Raw genomic sequence first — 17813 nt, 5'->3', positions numbered from 1 at the left:
CCGGGTACTAACCAGGCCAACCTGGTTAGCTTAGTTTCGGGGAACAAATGATACGGGGATATTTAGGCTGGTATGGAGCTCTGAGGCTACATTGCCTGGTGTGAACCAGAGGCCTAGATCTTGGAGTGGTTGCTGCAAGTTCAGGAATGGCAGAAGGCTGCTGGTGCCAGCCTTTGACAAGGGTAGGTGCTCCAGAACCTAGGGACAGAAGGCTCGCAGAGAGCATCCTCCATTGCAGTTTTTGGTGCAGCTTTGTGAGACTGTAAGGAAAGCCTGTTTTTCTTCTTGATAGTTTTACCAAGAAATCCATGATTGGAGGGTGACGGGAGTGGTGTTGGGCGCAGCTATTTTGAAGACAAAGATCTGGTTGTGAGAACTCAGTGCTCTCCAGACTCCTAGTTCCTGCTCTGTCCCTACTTGTTGCAGTGTGTACTCTGTGTTCTTGTGTCCTGACCTGATTAGGTGGTGTCCTTCCTTGGTACACAGCCTGGATTGTGCTTATCCCAAAATCATATTGATTGCATAGCTTATATTTTGATTATTTATCTGTTTTGCTACTCAATAATGCATTTCTAGAGTGCCGATCCATTTCTGTCCCATTATGAGGGTTAATACCATGTGTGCTCCATAAAAAAGGGAGGTGTCTACTTTCTTAGTTACTGTAATATTGTTGACTTGGCTATTATTATTATGTTTTTCCAGACAGGGTTTCTCTGTGTGACTTTGGAGCCTGTCCTGGAACTTGCTTTGTAGACCAGACCGACCTCAAACTCACAGAGATCTGCTTTCCTCTGCCTCCCGAGTGCTGGGATTAAAGGCTATGCCACCACCACCTGGCCAGCTTGGCCTTTAAAAAAAAAAAAAAATTTATTTGTGTTTGAAGGGAATGCATACATGCTTTGATGCGTAGTGGACAGAGGACTACTTGTGGGAGTCAGTTTTTCTTTCATTGTGACTCCTAGGAATTGAATTCAGATTCTTAAGCTTGGTGACAAAATTGGATGAGCCATCTTGGTGGTCTCTGATTTGTCCTTTTGAATGAATAAAGTCTCTGGAAAACCTCACATTACCTCAGTGTTGCCCTGACCCCATACCAGCTGTAACTAGGTCTTGAAGAGAAGTATGGGTACAGGGTGAGGCCTCATCTGCCCTGGCAATAAGCCACTTTTGGCATAGCAATGGGTGGAGTTAACCTACCCAGAGACTCTAATAAAAGTGCAAGCAGTGGTCTTACACTTCTAGATTGGACCCACGCAGCTTTTCTAGCAGAATTTATTTCTCAAATACACAAGAGTTCTTAAGAACCCTAGTATGGTAAGGTACAGGGGCATGTGCCTATAATCTCAGTACTCTTTAGTCAGAAACAGGAAGATGAGGAGTTCAGTGCTAGCCTGGACTAAATGAGACTGTCTCAGACATACAAAAAGTATACGTGATCACTCATGCCTGTAATCCTTGTACCTAGGAGGCTGAGATAGGAGGCTGGGTGTTGGAGGACAGCCTGGGTTAACCTAGGAGTTCAAGGCTGTAATTACAAAGGTCCAGGGCTATCTCAAAAAAACACCCAAACAGAACCTCTAACCTGTGTATATGCATGTGTGCGTGAGCACATGCTTGTACAGTGCTGGGCCGCAGAGAGATGGCTTTGGCCTAAGCAGGACTGTAGCCCCACAAATGCTCATGTTGCTTAGTGAGGAGGGGCTCAGCCTCCTGAGGTACCGCCTCAGTCCATAGACATGCTGAATATGGCTTTGGTGTAGACGGGTGGATGTTCCTCTCCTCTGGCCTCTGGAATCTGTCCCAGCTCGTGAGCTTGTGCTCCAGCAGCTGGCCGGCTGTAGTCCCTGGCCATGTACAGTCTCTTGTTGTTGTCATGAGAAAAGAGAGAGAGAAATACCCTTTTTGCTAAATGCCAGTAAAGGGCTTTGTCTTGCACCTGTACTTATAAAGGGTGAGATTTATTGGTCTCTTTGTGTGAGAAGAAAGAGTGAGTCTGGGTATCAGATTGCAGACCAAAGACAAGTGCTTATGTAATCAACAAACCGGCTTGGTGTCAGATGCGATTGTGTTGGAGATAAACTGTGAAAGGAGAAGGTACTGACGTGCTGTTGGCACTGAGTTTCCTGGGCTGCCTCCTGGAGTTGCTACTGTTTCAGATAAAGCCAGCTCATCCCTGGACAAAGCCCTCATGCAGGGGTAGGGGTATTGGAACCAGTAGTATGACCCGCCTGTGGTTTCTGTCTGGAGAAGTGGGAGTTAATCTGTAATTTCCTCAGTGAAAGGAGCCAGAGAACACATATTAATTCTTTCCCGCACCTCTCCTACCTTAAGTGGTTAAGGCCTTTGAGCCAGCCCCCTTTAGCCTGCAAGCCCTGGTTCTCAGCTTAACAAATACTTGGCTCTGCTCTAGTACCTTTCATTGTAAGGATATGAAAGCCCTTTTGCAAACATACTAATCTAAGTAGGGATGGGCCTAAAACCACAGCAGGAAAGATTTAAGGTAGGCCTAAGATAGAACTTCCCAGTTAATTTTATCAAGTACAGGGACTGACTTTCTCAGTTTTAGCCCCCTTCATCCAGTGTCCCCTGGCAGAGCTAGGAAGAGGTGGCTCATTCTTTGGGTGATGAATCTATCCCTCCAAGAACTGTCTCAGTCCCCTAAGGGCTAGGAGGCTGTGTCCTGTTGTACTATTGTTGAAGCCTTTGTCTCTGAGGCTGACTTTAGTCCCAAAGGACTTCATTGGTGAGCCACACTGCCTGGCCACCAGTGGAAAAGCTTGTCATCTAGGAAGCATGGTGAGCACAGCTGACCTCCATGTGGGGACAGGTGGGCCTGGCTTGCAGCAAGGAGTCCTACAGCCCTCTAGTAGACACCTGTGTGGCCCCTGGTTTTCTTTTTTGGTGGTGGTGGTGTGTGTGTGTGTGTGTGTGTGTGTGTGTGTGTGTGTGTGTGGTGCTAAAGTTTAAATCCAAGGCTTTGAGTGTGCTAAGCAAGTGCTGTGCTGCTAGACTACCGGTGTAGTGTGTTTCTTAGCACATCTGGTTTCCCAGGGCCTCAGTTCTTGCTCTGTGCCTTTGTCTGCACATTTAAGACTTTCTGAAGCCTCCATTGTTGAGCTTCTCTGAACTCCCGTGGGTAGAGCCAGAGAAGGGGCCTGGCACTCGTACTGGATACAGACTGGTGCTTAGACCCTGGGGCTTCCAGAAGTGAGAGTGGCTGTGGGCCTTTCCACCGCAGCCTTGACCCAAGCCATCCCTCTACCCTGGAAGAATTTAGTGCGAGCGAGCAAGGCTATGATAAGCAGCTGTGGTCCCTGGTTGTCAGTCTGTCTTCTGGAAAGTGGACCTGAAGTTGAGATTGAGAGTTTCTCCCTGAGTCTTAGTCCCTGTGTGTCTGACAGAAAATGCAGAACAATTTTTTTTCTGCTCTGGGTGTTACCCGGGCTGGGCATAGGAGGGCACTGTGGTGACAAGGGCAAATTCCAAGAAGGCAGGGCTTTCATGCTCCTGTGCAGGCCCCTGCTGCTCTGGCACATAGTAGGTGCCAGGAGAATGAACAAGAGGAGCGCTCTATTGTCAAAACCTCCCTCCCGTGCAGGCTGCCTCACCTCCCTCGCGCTGCAGCAGGAGACCAGTCTTTTCTACTTTTTGACTCAGGCCCTCCCTCTGCTGGGCAGTTCTCTGGTCTCTCAAGCAAGGAAAGGGTGTGGAGGTGCCAGCCGGGTGGGCATGCTGTGGGTTAAAGCCTTGCGAAACAACAGTGTAGTTAATCTTTCTAATTTATTTTCCTTTTAGACCATGGGAAGTCTGTAGGCAGCAGCTGTTACCCAATTAAAATACAGATTAATATAAAAACAGTTTCTGGAATATAAAATAGAGTGGCTGTGTCCTTACACTTCCTTAAAATACCACCTAATAATGACTTGATGAACTACAGAAACCCACCTAGAGGAACTCAGCATTCTTAAAATGAAAATTTCTTCCCTAAAAGGTGTGTATTACCATTCCATGTAAGTCACTATGAGAAAATAACCTTCCCTCTTAGAGCCAGCACTTTCTGCTAGTTGGGTATTTGGTATTCATTAAATGTAATTATAGTTTAATTGGAGTTTTAGGTCCCTTCCCCCACTTTAACAAAAAAAGTTGTTTCCAAGCCAGCCCGACATACTTCTCTTTGTGAAACTAGCCAGGGACATGATGGCCTTGTGATTTCTAGCTAGTGTCTGACACAGGACCTCAGGCCTCAGATACTGATAGGAAGTCTATGCCTACTCTGTGCTTGGGAGATATTTTTACTCTAGAACTAATAAAGCAAAACAAGCTTGCTTAAAGCTAGGCCTGACCTGGGCACGGCCTCTCCCTGTGAGTCAGTCCTTAGGCCAGAGTCTACACAGTAGGCCTCTTCGTTTGTCTCCCCCCTGCTCATGGGTGGCCTTCCAGCTTGGCTAGGTGGTGTTAAGGACTGAGGTGTGCAGATTTCTGAGAAGCTTCACTGTGTTTGGGGAAGTGCTGGACTAACAGAGGCTCAGAGAAAGGGACGACTCAAACCCAAGTGTGCCAGGTGCCGCGGGAACTTTTGTGAAGCTGGCGGCTAATGTGCCTTAAGACTAATTTGTGGAGACTCTTTGCACCTGGTGAATACAAAAGACATGTAAAATTAAAGAAAAATTCCTCCCAAATAAAAGTTTAAACAAGCATGGAGCCTGTCCTGCTGTTAGCATGGGTATGCAGGCCCATCTCAGGCGAGGCTGCTGTTGGGATGTTCATACAGCATCCTCGGACATGATCCCAAGCCCCCGGCCTGGCCCTGACCTTGAAGCAGTGAGGACCCAACCCTCACATTGGGAGGAGGAAGAGAGGGAACAGGATGGACTATTTAGCACCTTGGTTTTCTATCCAAAGGCTGTTTTTCTCTCCTTACAGCTCACTGGGATCATTCAAGCCATGGTGGATGGCCAGCCAAGGCTGCAGCAAGTGCTGGAGGTAGGTTGAATGACCTTTAATTCCTGACCTCTGACCTCTTCCTGCTGCCTTTCTTTCCCTCCCCTCCAGAGAATGTAGCCGTATAATTTGACTATGATTATGGCTTGATTAGAATAACATTTGCTGTCACATCAGTGACATGCTGTTGAGAGTATTGAACCATTGATCTGTCATCTCCAGCTGTTCCCGTCAGGGTTACTGACAAGATGTCCAAGTGCTGCCAGGAGTCAGGCAGAGCCCCTCCTCGCCTGGCCTATGGCCCTGTGCAGGAGGCCTGCACTGGGTGGGCTGGGGCAGGGGAGCTGCTTTGCAGCCTTACGGGATTAGCCCCAGGGACTGGAGGTGTTTTTGTTTAGCTTTGGTGTTGGCTCCTTGTGGCATGTGAGCACTTCATTAACTCACCCAGAACTCCCATCGATGGCTTTTGTTTGCTGTCAACTCCTCTAGGAGCTGCAGCCGGCTGCGTGCCCCACTGCAGCTTGCTGCGGGATGCAATGTGCCTGTCGGGTGCAGAGGCTGCACTGGGTAATGATTCCTAATCAGAATAATTACAACAATTGCCTATGTGAGGAAAATCAAATTAAAGACTTTAGAACTCTTGGCAGAGACCACACTTCTTGGGTATTCTCCTCAGGGAATTGGGAAAGGTTAAGGCGCTGCTTCCTATGCTCCAGCTTGGGGGTGGGGGAATAAGGAAGAGGCTATGCTTGGTCTCAGCCTCCCTCCTCTCAACCCCTCCAGCCTTAGGATTTTCTAAGAAGAAAGGTTCATTCCTAGCCCTGCTCTGTAGAGGAGGCAGACAGCAGCAAGCTTGTAGATTTCACTGGGTGCTTTATTTGTTTGTAAAAACTCATAAATCCAAAGCTTAGACCTTATCAGTGTTCAGGAGGAATAGCAAGGCTCATTGACATGGGAGGTGGACAGCAAAAAGGTGGAGTTATGGCATCAAAAGGGAAACATCTCCCTTTAGCCATAAATCCTGTCCCCCCAGGGAGCATTGTGCCCTGAACATCCTGGACCCATCGGGATAGAACAGGTCTCAAAGACAGGCTCAGCTTACCTCAGTGGCAGTGGGGACTCCGCATCCCTGGAGTCTAGAGGTCCAGACATGTCGGCTCAGTTTTAGCCATGGTGAGGACACTTGCAGTAGATGGCAGAAGGGAAGGGAAGGTAACTTCTATTTGCTTCCCTGCTTTACTGTTCTTTTGAGATGTAGTCCGTTGCTAGGACTGATGGGTGCACTCCTTGCCAACAGCATCCCCAACCACCCTTGCTCTAAGGGAGGATAGAGGAGTGACAGCATTCCTCAGGAATGTCTGTTGCTGGGGTCCTGATGGAGTGTTCTGGGTCAGCTCCAAATCAGGGTCGTTAAAGTCATGGTTTGAGTTGAGGGAAGATGTGTTCAGAAGACACCTTCCTGGAGTAGGCTGCTTAGGATGTTCTCAGTCATCCACGCCTGAGACTTTTAGTTGAGAAGGGAAGATTTCCAGCGTCAACCCGAGTAGTTTCTGGAGGACAAGGACACCATACTGGTCCTATTAGTCTTGGTCCTATCAGTCAGTTACAGAACTAAACTGTGAATTCTTGTCCCCACCAAAGCAGCTAGCAAGATGCTCACCTGACTCATTTGTTGGGAGTAGAGCTCAGGCTGGGCTCACTACTCTGCCAGGGATGGGAGGGGCTGCCCGATGGATGAGTTGTCTTATGGCTCCTATCGCTTCTCTTCATTTAGGCAGAACAGGGGAGACCAGGCCTGAGTGTCTGGGCAGACTCACAGTGAAAGATGCTCACTAAGGTTCTGCCACATGGTGGAGTGTGAGTACCTCTTGGGGCAAAGGTGGTGGTCATGCTGGCTGAGTCCTTCTGACAGTCCTGTCCTGTCCTCATCTCTTTCCCCAGTGTGAGATGGGGTGTTAGCATTCTACCATGTGGGACACTTACTTGAGTGTATAGAGTCAGCCCGCTAATGCAAGGATTTAGGGATTTCAGAAGCTCTGAATTGATGTTATCTCTTCTCTGGAATGAAATGTGTCTTTTCTTTAGGTGACCTTGGGTAAAATTGTAATGGTGTGTCTTCACATGTGTACGTGTGTATAAGGGATTAAGCCAGATTGCTGAGGGAGACATGTGGCAGTGGAATACCCAGCCTCACTGTTTAGGAGGTTCCCTGACTGGGGAAGATTGGTAGGCAGAGATTCAGATTATGAAGAGGGCTTAGAGACTGTGTGATCTACACAGTGTGTACCAGAGAGCAGCTCTCACACTCTGGGTTCTGGCCTCCCATGGAACGTGAGTGGTTTTTCAGTTGTCTTACGGGGGTCTTCAGCGGCTCAGAAGTGCCCGCGGAGCTAGCCACACCTGCTAGGTGGGGTAGCCTTCATTGGAGCCACGCGCGCTCTCGGTTACTGCTTAGCTCACAGCCCCTCTGCAGTCTGGTCTAACGGCTTCCAGCCTTTTCAGCACTGTAGGCTTTGCTCTCACTAGACTTCCATCTGTTAATGTCCTCCGTAATCAAGTATCTGTTGTTTTGAGACAGGGTCTACTGTATAGCTGAGGCTGGTTTTTGAATTGTCTATATAGCTCAGTCTGCCTCAAACTTGCAATCCTCAACCCTGTAGCTTCCAAACTTCTGGGATCACAGATGTGTGCCATTGTTCCTGGCAACACATTTGTATGGCTTTAAGCCCGGGTCTGGGTTTGGGATTAGGACAGTGAATGAAGAGGACACCTCCCCGCTCCTCCTTGCATTTCTCCAGTCTGCTAGGGAAGACAGACGTTAACCAACAGTCACATCTATACTCAGTCATTACGCCTCCCGTACTGTTGCCAGGAGTGTTCCTTCTTCTTGGGCCTTCCTGCAACAGTCTGGCCACTTTCCCATCTCCCCTTCTCTTCTCTCAGCCTCCTATCTATTGTAGGGGAGGCATTTGACACATTATCACATTTTATTCTCAGAACAACTTGGTAAGGATTGTCATCTTAGTCTGTTTTATAGGTAAAGGAAACTGGGGTTCAGTGGTGTTAAATGACTTTTAAATGACTTCAAGTTAGCAACATAATCAGGAGAAGGAAAAGCCAAGGGTTGGAACCTAGATGTGTGTTACTTTCAATTCTGTGTTTCTAACTACTGTATGATAGAGACTTAAAAAATAATCCTCCCGTGCAAGTAGAAGCCATGGTCTGATTGGCTGCACTCCCTTCCTGTGCCTGGGATCGTCTGAAAAATAGGCAATGCTTCATGAATTCTTTATGATAATTCTCTTGTTATATACCGATGCTCATGTTTGTACTCTGGTGTGAGTGCAAACAGTAAAACCAGCTGGAGGCATGAGGAGAAGGACTTAGGTGCGCTTAGGAAATGATTTCTTTCCCTGTATAGCACTTGAGCACAGTCCTCAAAATACTCTGCTGAATTTGAACCCTTGCCTGGAAAAGGAGAGATGCAAAATAGAGCCTGTTTCTAGACTTTCAGCAACTAGAGCAGACAGCATTGCCTCACTGCTGGGAAGGTCCTTTGGAGGGAAAGGGCTCCGTCTTCACTTGATGAATAACTAGGTTCGTCAGCACAGTAGGTGTGAAATAGCAGCAGAGTGAACGAGGCTATAGGTAACATCCTGCTTATGGCTTCTTTCTGCCCTTATCTTATGGCCCAGGATATCCTGTGCTTGTTGCCTTTGTGTGACAGGCAAGGAAAGACAGTCAAGTCTGAGAAGGGTGTTTGGACTGCCAGTTGGGATCCTGGGTAGGCTGCCACACGTTGAAGGGTAAAGGGCTCCCTCTCTCACCACACACAGGCTCATGATGTCTTCCCAAAGGGGTCATCCTTGAAGAACCTCTGTAGTCCAGAACCAAGCCAGGGCTTAGAGCCCAGCCCAGCTGGATGAGATTCCCATTCTTCCTCCTCTGGTAACAAGCTGCTTATCTGCGTGTCACTGTTGGGGCTATTCATAGGCTCAGAAGAAGGACAATCTCATCTGTTCTTGTGTACTTTCCAGAGGGTCGATGAGTGGATGGCGAAGGAAGGCCTCTTAGATCCAAACGTCAAGTCAATTTTTGTCACCTGCGGAGACTGGGACTTGAAAGTCATGTGAGTATGCAAAGGGCTTCTTTGCTGCAGGGCTGGGCATCTAAGGGACCAGGCATTGCCTTTTAGGGCTTAAATGTTCAAGCCTGCTGGGCAGCAGGGGTCTGGGCCTTTGAGGTCACCAGGTTAGAGGAAGGCTGGTAGCTGTGACTTGTAGGCATCTCTGCAGCAGGGCAGGGACAAGTTGGGCCTCCTAGGGCTGCCGTTGTTGAGTCCTCCTGTCTTTGACAAGCAGGGACAAGTTGGGCCTCCTAGGGCTGCCGTTGTTGAGTCCTCCTGTCTTTGACAGGTCTTGCTGCTCTCCGCAGCCCTTCTGATTGCTGGCCTGCATGGTATTGACACAGAGGAGGGCATTAACAGAGGATTTGTGGGGAAGGGAGGATATATTGGGTGTTTCCAGACAGGGTTTCTCTGTTTAACAGCCCTGGCTGTCCTAGAACTTACTTTGTAGATCAGGCTGAGCTCAGAATCACAGAGACCTGCCTGTTTCTGCCTTTAAAGTACTGGAATTAAAGGTGTGTACTGCTACCACCGGCTGTTTTTTGTTGTTGTTGTTTGTTTTGTCTTAAATCTTTTAAACAGAAAACTATTTTACTATTTGGAGTGCTCTGAAATAAGAACTCATTCCTCAATACTGTGAAGTAGGTACTGTTCATATTTCTGTTTTATAGTGAAAGATATTAAGGCACAGAGAAGTTAAGTAACTTTCCTAGGGCCACACAGCCAGGATTTAGACCCAGCAATTGGTCCCGTGATTCTTTCTCTTAGCTGTTACTATGCTGCTCTATTATCTGCATTGTGAGACCCTGGTTATCCAGCCGAGAGCCTGGTGGTCCTGATGGAGAGACTGCTTCTGGGAAGCTACCCAAGTCACCTCCTCTTTCTTCCTTTGTCCCCCGCCCCCACCCCACCCCCACTTCTCCTTTGTCTTCTGATCCTGTCCTATCTGGTTGTGGAAGACAGGACAGGCTTCTTTGCTGGGTTGACACTTGTGCTTCTTGTCTGTCCTCATGGACACCTGGCTTCCGACAGCCCCTGGGGAACCAAAGGGAGTGAGTGGGGGCACTGTTTGCTGAGGATGGGTAGAATCAGTATCACTGTGTTCTTTGTGACTGAAGCAGCAGCAGGCATTCTCTCTCTCTCTCTCTTTTTTTCTCTCTCTCTCATTTCTGAGGGGGAGCAATAGGTGGGGGGGGGGGGATTTAGTGACTTAGCGACTCTTACTGCCAAATCAAATAACACATTCTCACCAGGGTCCCTTGTGTGCTTGTAGACCCTGGTTATTAAGATGAGCTTAGGCCCCCAGGTGGGTGCCAAGCCTGCTTTTGGACCTTAGACTTGTGAGGGAATCAAGAAGAATAATCTCCAAAGCACATGGGCACACAACACTTGAGTGTTCCACCCTTTTGGCTGTGTATAGATACTAGCTACACACCTCTAGGTTTGCTCCAGATAGTCTTTGTCCTCTCACACGACAGGCGAATTATACAGAGTGGGTCTGGAAGTCTGGAGGTAGATGTGAATCAGATGCATTGATTGAGGAGGCGTTGAGAGGGCCTTGATTTTTGAGATAAGATTTTGTATACAACTAACCCAGCTGGCCTTGAACTCACTACATAGGATAATTACTAATTGTCTTGCCTCTGCTTTTCAAGTTCTGGGATTATAGGAGTGTTCCACCATACCTGGTATTTGTGGTGCTGGCTACTGAACCCAGGACTTTGTGCATGCTAGGCAAACACTCTACCAACGGAACTACACCCCAGCCTAGGAAAGCTGTTCTCATTTGTATATGTTGATTTGAAGCCTAGACAGTCTTATGTGGAGGCTCTGCAGCCCAGGAGAAACTATTCAGATGGGACAGGCTCAGGCTGATACCCCAGATTCTAGGGTTCACATGGAAGATGCTTTGACCTGGTCCAGGGCCCAGTTCCTCTAGGTAGCCTCTCCAGGCGGACTCCTACTCTTCCAGTGTTTTCCTCTCTGGTATCGTCATCCTCCCAGTACTGGTACTTCTGAATCTGCTGCTGTCTCTTGTGAATGGTGTGCACAAGCATGCATACAGACTACTTGATGTACATGGGACTAGAGACCATGTTGCTGGGCCTCCTCAGTTTGGAGTTGCTCCATGAGATGGAGAGGCAAGTTTCAGAGGGTGTCATCCTTGGTGCAGCCTCTTCTGGTCTGTAGCACAGTTCAGTCTTTGGGCCCTGTGCTGCACTGCCATTCTGTGTCTTAATGAGAAATGATATCTGGATTGGGTTGCAGAATCCAAGTGTGTACATCATTTGGTCCTAACCACTGTCTCTGGTAGGAGGCGATGTCTCCCTTTTATAAACACAGGAAACAAACAAAGCGAAGCAGAACACCTTAGGGCTCACAGAGGTAAAGAGTCAGCCAAACCAAAAGGAGTTCCAAGACTTCACCGTTTCATTTACCTGAGTTTGGTGGGGAAGTCAGGGCTCTGAAGAAGGGTGTGCCAGAGACAGCAGCTGCTGGGTGGGGGAGGAGGGCCTTGTGACTGCCTTTAGAAGCTGGACTCCGCATAACTGCTGGGAAAGCTCTTAATTAAATGTGTAACAAAATAAAAGCGGCCAGAGAGAAAAGGTAAGCAGTGCGGCGTGACTGCGCACTGCTTATTGGTGTTCTGGAGCCTTGGTAGGGCTGTCAGCGGCTCTCAGCAGAGCCCTGTACTGTGCGCCTGGAAAGGCTGCTGCTGAGCCTGACAAGGCTCTGTGAAATTGACACTCATAACTTGTTAGTATGTGGCTGGCTTGGTATTTTGACATCCAGATTTAACTAAGTCTAAAGAATTCAGCCAGTGTTTTCATTTCACAACTCTCGTTTCGGGAAGCCACGGCTCCTCCTCCTTGCTGTTGTTCTTCCAGCCCCCAAAGCTGCTTCACGTCACCATTGTTGGGAGAGGTCTGATTAGTGTAGCACTGAGAAATGGGAACTGAAGTGGCCGTAGAAATCCCACCGGAGCAAAGAAATCTGCTCTCGTCCTGACAAAATTGTTTCATGTCCATCTTTCTTCAGAGTTGGACGATGGTCTGGGTTTGTGGGGCTTGAGGCTGTAGCCACAGCTACTGTTATGGTGAGCTTGAGGCTGTAGCCACAGCTACCAATATGGTGAGTTTTAGGTAGTGAGTGTGGGTTTCATTTTCTTCTCTACTTTTTTATATTTTATTATTATTATTTTGGTATTTTGAGACAGGGTTTCTCTGGCTGTCCTAGAACTCACTCTGTAGACCAGGCTGGCCTCGATCTCAGAGATCCACTTGCCTCTGCCTCCCAGAGTGCTGTTATTAAAGGCATGTACCACTACCACCTGGCTTAAATTTTCTTCTATATGTTTTATAGAAAAGATACTTAATAGGGTTTAGTTTAACTCCCCGCCCCTCGCAACTGACCTCTCCTCATTTTACCTGTTGTTCCTTAAAGAAACCTAAGGGGTTTCTTGTTCCTTTGCTTAGCCAGTTGGGGAGTATCCAACCTTGGGGTGGTAGACAGGTAAGGTTTATGGATGCTGAGGAGTGAGACCTGCATGACCAGCCATTTGAAGAACTTGAGCTCTACCCTGTGGCCTGAAGCTCCAGGCTTACCAGCTGAATAAAATGTGTTTGAGAAGTAGACCAGTGGCTTCCTAGGTGGGATTTTGATCTAAGAAGAGGGTCAAACGAGGGAGGCACAGGCCTCAGTGCAATTTGCAGGAAGGCCCATTTTGGGTAATCGAGCACTATCCTGAGTTGAGTACGGGAGGGGCTGGGGCCTGCTTGTGGTTGGTTCAGAGGACCTTCATAGTCAGCTCACCTTTAGTGTAGGAAGGTCTCCCGCTCTCACTACATCTAAATGCAGAGCTGGCACTGAATGTTCTTTGTTTCTCCTTATGACTTCTGGGATGTCCATGCTGTGTGTGCCCTGTGCCTGTACTCTGCAGAGATGGACCTAGAGCACCTAAGGGCTAAGAAAGTCTGGGGAGTGAAGGGACCTTGTTCAGTGTTCGCTGCTCACTGCTGGTGTGGAGAGTGTGCACTGGGCTACAGTCGAGTTGAAGAGCAAGACTGCTGGTACCTGCAGTGAAGTGACTCAGTGGGCTAGTAGTTCTCCTAAGGTGCTAGCCGTGGGTCAGGTGGGGCCTCTAGCTCATTCAGTAGAGCTAATCTTGTCATCTTGACATGATAGTCTTTAACTTTGTGTCTTCCGATTCCTTGGCTTCTCCTTAGTCGCTTTTGCAGTTTACTCTTTTAGATTTTTCCTAAGCTTGGTGTTTTTGTTCTTGAAACAGGGTCTCTCTGTGTGCCCCTGGTTGTCCACAAACTTACTTTGTAGACTGGCTGGTCTTGAACTCACAAAATTGTCCCTGCTTCTGTGCCCCCCGCCAGGAGAGGACTGGGATTAAAGGTGTGTTCCACCAGTGTTGGTGTTTCTAAAATATTGGTGCTGTTTTGATCCCTGTCCTATCTTGCATTTTCCTTCATTCTTGCTCTCATCGGAGTAATCTTGCCTTTTGCTAGAGCTTCACCTGTTTGTGCACTGAGCTTTCCAGTCTTTTTTACAAGAGAATTGAGAACCAACATAATCCTCCTGGAGATGAGAGATCTGCTCCATCAGCCCCTTGAATCCAAGCCTTATACCCAGATAGCTCTTCTCCCTCCACAGGCCCAGAACTCTGTCTGTGCCTTCCTCCCCACAAGCCCTCCCTGAACGCCTGGTGGCCATCTCTCAGCTGCCTTGATGTAGCTCATCAGGTCAGAAACCTGAGAACCACCCTTTGCCTTACCTCAACCAGTTAGTCTCCTGTTGACCACACTTCCAGAGGCTCCTCCAAGTGGTTTGTTCTAGGATCTGACTCCAGTGAAGTCACACCTCTGCTTCATCCTACCAAGGCACCCTTACCCTCAAAGTCAAGCTGCACTGCTGGGACCTTCAAGGCTCTGCACCTTCCCACTTTCATGTTTACTTAAAAAAAGAATACTTTTTACTGTTTACTGATTCCTTCATGGCATTTTATTGCAGCTGTCTCTACTTGTCTGTTTCATAGATTGTAAACACTTATAATCCTCAGACAAAACTTGATGTGTAATAGTAGTTTGGTAAATTTTGGGGATTTTTTGGAGGTGGTGGTGGTACAGGGGACTGTACTCAAGACCTCACATATGCTAAGCACACTGAACTATGCCACCTAGCCCAGTAGTTTGTTGAATGAAGGATAGTTGAATGGTCCTGCAGAAGTTCTGCTCTGGAAGAGTGCTAGATGTGGGGTTGGTGCTGGGCCGAGGAGAAGGAGCTTGTTCCTGGGCACAATGTGAAGTGCTCTATTTGAGAGGTTTGTGCCTCTGAAACTGCAGGCTGGGGCCCTTGAAAAAGTTAAAAGTAAAGAGAAAACACAAACTGTTTATGAAGCACTTACTGTGTACCAGTGTTCTTTGTACTGCTTACATATTTAACTCCCTAACCACAGTTCTATCAGTTAAGTTATTTTTTTAAAGTTACGTTTGTTTTTGTGTGCATGTGTGCGCACATGTGGGTGTGTATGCACTGCCATGGAGCCAGGAAGTCAGAGGAGGACACTTGTGGGAGTCAGTTCTCTCCTTCTTGTGGATCCTGGAAACCAAACTCAGTAAGGCATGACAACAAGAGCCTTTTATTTGTTCAGTTATCTTACAATCCTGAAATATTTCTTCTTGTAACATTTAAAAAAAAAATTAAAAATACGTTGAGAAACTGAGGCTCAGCGAGATAGTTAATCTGTCAAAGACACAACCTGTTTGTTGACAAAGCAGGGATTCGAACCTAAGCTTCTGGCTCTAGAACCATGTGTTGAACCATGGCTGTTGACCATCTGTTGCAGTCCTCATTTTCATGATCCACACTGTATGATCTGGTAGGACATCTATCTTCCTTGTCCTTTGTTTGCTCTGAGGGTCAGAGCCTGAGCTGTTATCTTGCCTGGTGTTGGAGATGTAGACTCTTATGTTCATTTTGGTATTGGGGCATGGTTGGCCAACAGATGTGGAGGGGATGTTTTGGTGCTGCCAGAGAGCTTTCTTGCAAGGCCACAAATAAATAAATCCTCAGATCTGTGCTTTGTTTGTTTTGTTGTGTTGCTTTTAGTTTGAGACAGAGTATCACTGTTGTTGCCCAAGCTGGTCTTGAACTCAATGTCCTCCTGACTCAGCCTCTCAAGTACTAGAATTGCAGGTGTGTGCCACTACACCTAAGTCCTGGTCTGTTATAAGGAGCCTGCCTGCAGCCAATATCATTTTGGACACCACATTTTTTATGTTTATATTTGGAAGCACACATGGCATCTCATCATGCCCCTTACCCATGAAAGTGCCAGTTAGTCCCCAGCACTGAGCTGTATCACTTTTGATTAGCAGCCTGCTGGGGGAATTGGCCAGAGTAAGAACACCTTGCCAGTCTTGACTTGTCTCTTTCCCTGTTACTTTTATCTGTCACTGCAAGCACTTGGGCTCCCCTCCTGAACTAATTAAGTTTGCATGTGTTTAGACACATTGCCAAATAGGGCTTAGCAAAGCGGAACTGAGTTACATCTCTTTCTGAGTAGGGAAGCAAGGGTATATGAATGCTTGCTTTATGGACCAGGGAGAAGCATGGCTGACGGTCACTGAGTGTATGTGCAGATGATGGACACCTGCCCTGGGTCTCCTAGGGTTACAGCAGGCCTGCAAAACAGCCTTTGGATTAGCTCACAGGTGCATATGAAGGCATACCTTCTAGAACTCTTAGTGACTTGCTATTCTGAGGGCATATCCGTGGAAAGAACATGAATTCTGAAGTGTGCTGTTTCCCCATGCACAAGCAAAATTGAAAGTCGAGTTTAGTGGATAGATCTGTGTGTTGTGTAGCTTCAATCCACCTTGCTTCTAGATCCTACCAGTTAAGTAGCAAGCAGAGTACAGTGTGGGCTTCTTTTTAAGTGTGTGACAATCCTGTAAACAGGAACATCTCAAAACCCAGTTTTTTTGTCTTTTGCCTGGGAGGCCCAGTTCCCCCACTCAGTCTTCTGTGATCCTGTAAGATGGTACCAGGGAGAGGTGGAAGGAAGAATAGAGTTGCTGGGCCAGTAAGTTGAATCAGCAGGTAAAGATAGATGTTTGCAGAGGACAGAATTGCCTAAGATCTTCCCACACTGGAAATGGGATTCAGCCCATTGGATCACCGTAGTGAAATGGCAGCTGTGGCATGTTTTTGTGACAAATTCATGCCTGCCTTTTTCTAATTGAGCTGATCTGATGTCTGAGATGCTCTGTGGTACAATATGCCTGGGTCCTCTCCAGACAACAGTTAAGGGGTAAGCCATGTTGTAGGCCCCTTTTCTGAAGTAAGGGATACGAGTGTTGCTTACTCCAGAAGTCAGAAGAGCCAGCTGAAAGCCGTAGGGTGGAGCCTCCACCATAAGGAGCTAGTGGATCAACCTCCCAGTCATGACAGGGCTCTTGATGGGAAAGATTGTTCCGAGTCAGCACAGGCTTCCGAACACATGAGATGTGTGGGGGCAGGGGAGAGGGTGTCTCAGAGGTTGTATAGGAATTCTGGACCTTCGAGTTGGAGTCTAAGCTCAGAGAGAATGGCAACCAGACCTTCTGCCCTCCTTTCAGTTTCCCTAGAGCACTCTCGTCATCAGAGGTGCGTTGGGTTAGCCCCAAGAAGGCAGCTTGAGTTGATGGGGTCATGTTTCAGCTGCAGCTAATCCAAGTCACTCGATATAAATCTCCTTGGTGCCTCTTCCTCCCTCCCATCCCCAACCCACAGACAGGGAAATGAATCCTGGCCCTCACCCTGAATACATCATGGCAGGCTCGCCTCTAATGAGAGAGGGCCATTCATTGTGGGGTGAAGCTCCCTGCAGAGCCTGGGATGCCATTAATTAAAGAAGAGCCACCTGAAGCCAGTCGTGCGGTGCAGCCTGCCACGCTCAGATGGAGTGGTGGTGGGGTAGCCTCGTTAGCCTGACAGCTCCTTGGGCTGAGAGTTCTTAGGCTTGGAGGAGTAAGGAGTACTCCCCCTCCCCCGGTGTGTGAACACAGACACCCCCGGAGCTAGCCTACTCAGAAACTTCTGAATGCCCCTCCATTAGGTCTGGGCCTAGAACCAGCATTAAAGGGATTATCCATTTCTGAAATGTAGCCAGGGCTGCTCGTGGTTCCTAGTCTTTGCTCCCTTTGCACTCTTCAGGATGTCCTAGAACTGCAGGTTAGCAGGCCTCTTACCACGCCACCTTCCCTTGGTGCTTTCATTGGGAAGTCTGCCTTGGACAGAGTTCATGGTTGGAGGGGCCCTAGAGGAGAAACTGCTGTCTGGTAGACAGAGCCTCTGCTGCTCTTTCTCGGTACTTCTGGCTAGGGTGACAGCTTCATATTCTCACCCCCTGGGAAGGCTCAGAGGGTTTAAATCGCTGAAGTTATTATAGGAACCTCAGAATAGTTTTGCCCAGTTAAAACTGGTTAAAGATAACTTAATAGTCATCAAGCAGTGAGATGTTAAAAGCATTAGTGGCCTCATTGCCTGCTGCAGTGAGTGAATGGTCCTTTACCATTTAAAAGTGGTCTAGAAGCTAGTGTTGCTACCCAAATTCTAGCCCTAGGACTTGATCTGTACAGCTCCCAAGGACCATCTGTGTGTGTCTTTGCCCCTCCTTTTCTGGCAACAGGCTTGGACCCTCTGAGACCTTCCTCTTATCCCAGAGTTGGACTAGTTCAGCTAGTCTCTATGCCTG

General features: G+C 47.8%; 1 protein-coding gene across 6 annotated transcripts in view; it reads left to right on the top strand.

The window, feature by feature from the left end:
* Eri3 (ERI1 exoribonuclease family member 3) overlaps positions 1 to 17813 on the top strand; it is a 133774-nt gene that overhangs the window by 34447 nt on the left and 81514 nt on the right. For all 6 annotated transcript variants that reach the window (XM_041651836.1, XM_041651835.1, XM_041651834.1 and 3 more), the window contains 2 exons: positions 4924 to 4983; positions 8979 to 9070. In XM_041651836.1, the coding sequence (XP_041507770.1) occupies positions 4924 to 4983; positions 8979 to 9070 (152 nt within the window). The remainder of the gene's footprint in view (positions 1 to 4923; positions 4984 to 8978; positions 9071 to 17813) is intronic.

This window comes from Microtus oregoni, unplaced genomic scaffold (genome assembly GCF_018167655.1).
Source record: "Microtus oregoni isolate MIOR12 unplaced genomic scaffold, Mior012 000005F_ref0000423, whole genome shotgun sequence".
NCBI lineage: Eukaryota > Metazoa > Chordata > Mammalia > Rodentia > Cricetidae > Microtus > Microtus oregoni.
This window is presented reverse-complemented; position numbering and strand designations above follow the sequence as displayed.